Genomic DNA, 4,085 nt, shown 5'->3' with positions numbered 1-4,085 from the left:
CAGGCAGATGGCCCTCCTGCCTGGCCCTCGCTGCCCAGGTCTTGCTGCCTCCCGCTATTGGGTGATTTAGATGATTACAGACCTGAGGTCCCACCAGGTGCATTGGCTCATGCCTGTAATCCCAGCACTTTGGGCGGCTGAGGTGGGTGGATCACTTGAGGTCCGGAGTTCAAGGCCAGCCTGGCCAACGTGGTGAAACCCCATCTCTACTAAAAATACAAAAATTAGCTGGGTGTGGTGCCACGCACCTGTAATCCCAGCTACTCAGGAGGCTGAGGCAGGAGAATGGCTTGAACCTGAGAGGCAGAGGTTGCAGTGAGCCAAGATCACGCCACACCCCACAGCCTGCAGCCTGGGCGACAGAGCGAGTCTGTCTCAAAAAAATAAAAATAAATAAATAAATAAACCTGAGGTGCAAAGTTGAAAGGTTTGGGTGACACATCAGAGGCAGGCCTGGGGAAGAGGTGTCTGTCCCATCCTCCTAGACCACATCCTCCAAGGGCTTGGGTCCCGGGGATGCCGGCTGGCCCCCTGGAACTATGAGGGGCTGACACATGGGTGGGGACCAGAGGAGGGGCCGTGCAGAGCCCTGGTGAGGATGTGGGTGCTGGTGGGGACTGCCTGGTATGTGATGAGGACAGGCACAGGCATGGAGATGGCCCACACCTGAGACAGTGGGCTCCTGGGGCCACCTCTTCTCCACACGGCAGCAGCAGGTCTAGCTCGGGCCTAACAGCCCAGCCATCCCTGAGAGCCAGCGCCGAGGATGCAGCAGCTGCCTCCTCTCCGGGCCTGCCGGACGGTCGCCATCCTGCCAGGAGCTCCCGTGCTCATCGCCAGAGAGGGAAACGCTCCCTGGTCTCAGGAGGCAGCGGGGCCCGGGACTCACATGGACCTGGGCCCAAGTTGGCCAGTTCCAGCTGGGCACACCGGGCGGGTCACCCACCTCCCGAGCCCTCCCTGTCCAGGCCATTGTGGGAAAACCCTTTCCCACAGGGGAGTGAAGGGACAGGATGGAGCGGGGGTGGCGCCAAGGCACGGGGAGAACCAGAGGCCGCGGGTGAGGCCCCACCGAGTGCCATGTCCCATCTCTTCTTCTGAGGGCAGGCGTTTCACCCGATTGCCCTCCCAGCTCTCTCGGCCACCCCTGCTTGGGCTTTCCCCTGTCTGGTGTTGGGTGACCTGCCTGCTGCTCTCAGACCCCACACCCGTTTGTGGCCTCATGGCCATGAGTGGCCCTGTCCCCGACTCCACTGCAGTGGGCACAGTGGCGGCCCCCAAATGATTGGTCCACCTGGAGCCTGTGAACACGACAGACTTATTTGGGAAAAGGGTCTTTGTCCAGAGACAAAGGCTCTTAGAAGACGGAGGTCGGGGGAGATTTGAGAGGGAGGCGAGACAGGCCATGTCCACGGGACGCCTGGGGCCACCAAACGCCAGAAGAGGCGGGAAGAACCTGCCCTGCAGCCTGCAGAGAGAGGACAGTCCTGCCGACAGCTTGATTTTGGTTCCGGCCACCAGGACCGAGAGAGAATAAACTTCTGTTGTTTGCAGCTGCCCCACTTGTGGTCCTTTGTTGGGTGGCCCCAGACATAATCCCAGCACTGGCCTGGCCCGGCCCGTGGGCAGCTGTCCCCAGCCCGGCGGAGGGTGTGGCTGTGACGTTCCTCCCAGGAGATCCAGCACCCTAGTCTCTGTCTGAGCCGCCATCCGGCTGTGGGGTGCCTGCTAGCCTGTGGCAGAAGGACCAGGACCTGCGGGCCGGCAGGGAGCAAGGGCTGAGCGAACCGGCTGGGAGAAAGGACTGAGGTCACACTGGTGTCTGGGGAGATTTGGACGTCACCAGTGTGGAGTCTGGGGGCATTCTGACTGGCTTTAGACAGAAATTTCTTTTTCTCTCTGGAAAGGGCGGCGGTGGGCCCGTGTGCAGGGGAGCGTGGACCTGGAACTTGGGGAGCCCTGGGTTCTGCCTCATCCCTTACATCCCTGTGGGGCCACGTCCACTCACCGAGGAGTTCTTGCCACCTTGACTGAGGGTGGCCGGGCACCAGCACCTTCGCAGCTTTGCCCAGCACCTCGGCATGGGGTGGGGGGGGGGTGCAGAGTTCTGTTTTACAGAGAAGGGAACTGAGGCACAGGGAGATGACAGCTCGCTGCTGGTGCTGACCATGGACTCACCCTGCCCAGCCGCCCGTGCAGCACCTGCCCACCATGACGAACATTCTCATGTTTCCTGGCTGCTGCCCGACCCCACCCCCACCTCCCTGGGAGACCTTGGTGTGAGTTCTTCTTTTTCCTTTCTGGAAGGAATGGCAGACTCTGGACGTGCTCCTAGAGATGGGAGGTCAAAATGATCAACGTCCAGGGTCCCTTCATCTCAGAGGGTCTCGAGTCACTTCATTTAAAGGTGGGAAACTGGGGATCCTGGAGCCTCCCCTGAACCCCAGATGCTTCTGGGGCCCTTGAGAACTTGCCCTGAGCTGTCCCCTGGCCTAGACTCCCAGCCACTTTCAGGGCACAGAGAAACTGCCCCTACTCTGAAAATGTGGAGACCAGGACCCAGAGAGGTAGAGTGACTTGCCCATGGCCACACAGCCTGCGAAGGATGACCAGGTTTGGTCTCCGCCAGCTGTTCTGGCTCTGCTCCTGCAGTCACAGCCACCACCCCTGAGGCTTGCCTGGGCGGGGGTGGGGGTGGGGAGTAGGGAGTGGGGGGAGAGCAGGGGGATGGGGGGAGTGGGGGGAAGCGGCGGGGGTGGGGTAGATTGAGAGGAGCGGAGGCAGTGGGGGGGTGTGGGGGGAGTGGGCGGGAGCCGGGGGGAGTTGGGGGGGATGGGGGGAGCGGGGAGGATGTGGGGGGAGGCGGGGGGGTAGTGGAGGGGTGGGGGGGTGGGGAGTGGGGGGGAGCAGGGGGGTGGAGGGGTGGGGAGCGGGGTGTGGGGGGAGCGGGGGGCACAGCCAGGTGCGTGTTATGAGCTCCAGGGCAGCGACCCAGTCCATTTGTCCTTTTCGAAGTATGGCCTGGGAGATCTCCCATCCAGCCATACGCTGCCCAGGACTGGCTCAACACCTCCCACCCACCACCGCTGGTTCACCCATGACACGTCACCTCCCACCCGCCACTACTGGCTCACCTGTAACACCCCAGGCAGCTCAGATGCCCAGCAGGTCCTGCTGGTGAGAGGGAGGCCGCAACCTGTCCTGTCTGGGACCTGGGCATTGCTGGGCGCCGGAGGGACCTGGGACCTCAACCACACTGGGAGCTGGCCTGTCGTACAGGCGGTGCCTGGCAGATGTGGACGGGCTCTGCAGGCTCCTGGTGGCCCACCCCTGCCTTCTTGCCATCCCTCCTGGGAGTCTCCTGGCCAAGGAGGACTCAAAGCCTGCCCCACCTGTGCCCAGGGCTCAGTGTGTCTCCCTTCAGCGGGGCTCTGCTCTCTCCCCGCCTGCTTCCCCTCCAGCTCCCGGGCTCTGCCCCAGCATCCCCCCGAGCCTCTCCCATTCCTGGCCCCAGCCAGGACAGGGATCCCAGAGGTTGCCTTCACCAGCCCAGCACCTTGCCTGGTGGATCACCACTCCTGTCTCCTGCTGCTCTGCCCCTTGCCCCCGGCCTGGGAAACCTGGGAGGACCCTCAGGGAGGGTCAGGGATGTGTGATGCCAGCGGAAGGCCGACGAGTTTCCTGGCAGGAAGCACACTGCACAGGGAGCCTGCCGCCATGCTGCTATCTTCATGTCCCTGTGGGGCCGCAGGGAGGGATGCCTAGGGCAGGGCAGGCAGTGGCTGCCGTGGGGGAGGCGCTCTGGGCAGTGCTGTTCCCTGAGAAACTGCAGCCCCAAGGGGGCTGGGCAGGGCCTGGCCTGACTGAGGGGTTGAGGGGGAGGTAGGGTGGGCATGTCCTTTGACGTAGGGCCTGCTGCGCCCTGGGGAGGGGACCCAGTGCAGTGGTGCCCAAGCTCCAGCATTCAGAATGCCTGGGAGCCCTGAGACTCCCTGATCCAGCAGGACACCCCATCCTGGGTGGAGGGGAGAGTGGGGTGGGCCAGAAAGCCCACCCAGACAACTGAGACCCTTCCCCACCTGCTA

General features: G+C 63.3%; 1 protein-coding gene across 1 annotated transcript; it reads left to right on the top strand.

The window, feature by feature from the left end:
* Window positions 1-2,583: 2,583 nt before the first annotated feature.
* Window positions 2,584-3,765, top strand: LOC129017630 (uncharacterized). Its single transcript, XM_054458234.1, has 2 exons — window positions 2,584-2,613; window positions 2,911-3,765. The coding sequence occupies exons 1-2, from the start codon at window positions 2,584-2,586 to the stop codon at window positions 3,763-3,765; spliced, it is 885 nt and encodes a 294-aa protein (XP_054314209.1).
* The last annotated feature ends 320 nt before the right edge of the window (window positions 3,766-4,085 follow it).

This window comes from Pongo pygmaeus, chromosome 19 (assembly GCF_028885625.2).
Source record: "Pongo pygmaeus isolate AG05252 chromosome 19, NHGRI_mPonPyg2-v2.0_pri, whole genome shotgun sequence".
NCBI lineage: Eukaryota > Metazoa > Chordata > Mammalia > Primates > Hominidae > Pongo > Pongo pygmaeus.
Note: the sequence above shows the minus strand (reverse complement) of the source record. Positions and strands in the feature narration are given on the sequence as shown.

What these genes read in the sequence shown, in the direction of transcription:
- LOC129017630 (XM_054458234.1), top strand. Translation starts at nt 2,584, where the DNA reads ATGGCCACACAGCCTGCGAAGGATGACCAG. An exon ending in AGCCTGCGAAGGATGACCAG is followed by an intron (nt 2,614 to 2,910) that starts GTTTGGTCTCCG and finishes GGGGGGGAGCAG; the next exon opens with GGGGGTGGAGGGGTGGGGAG.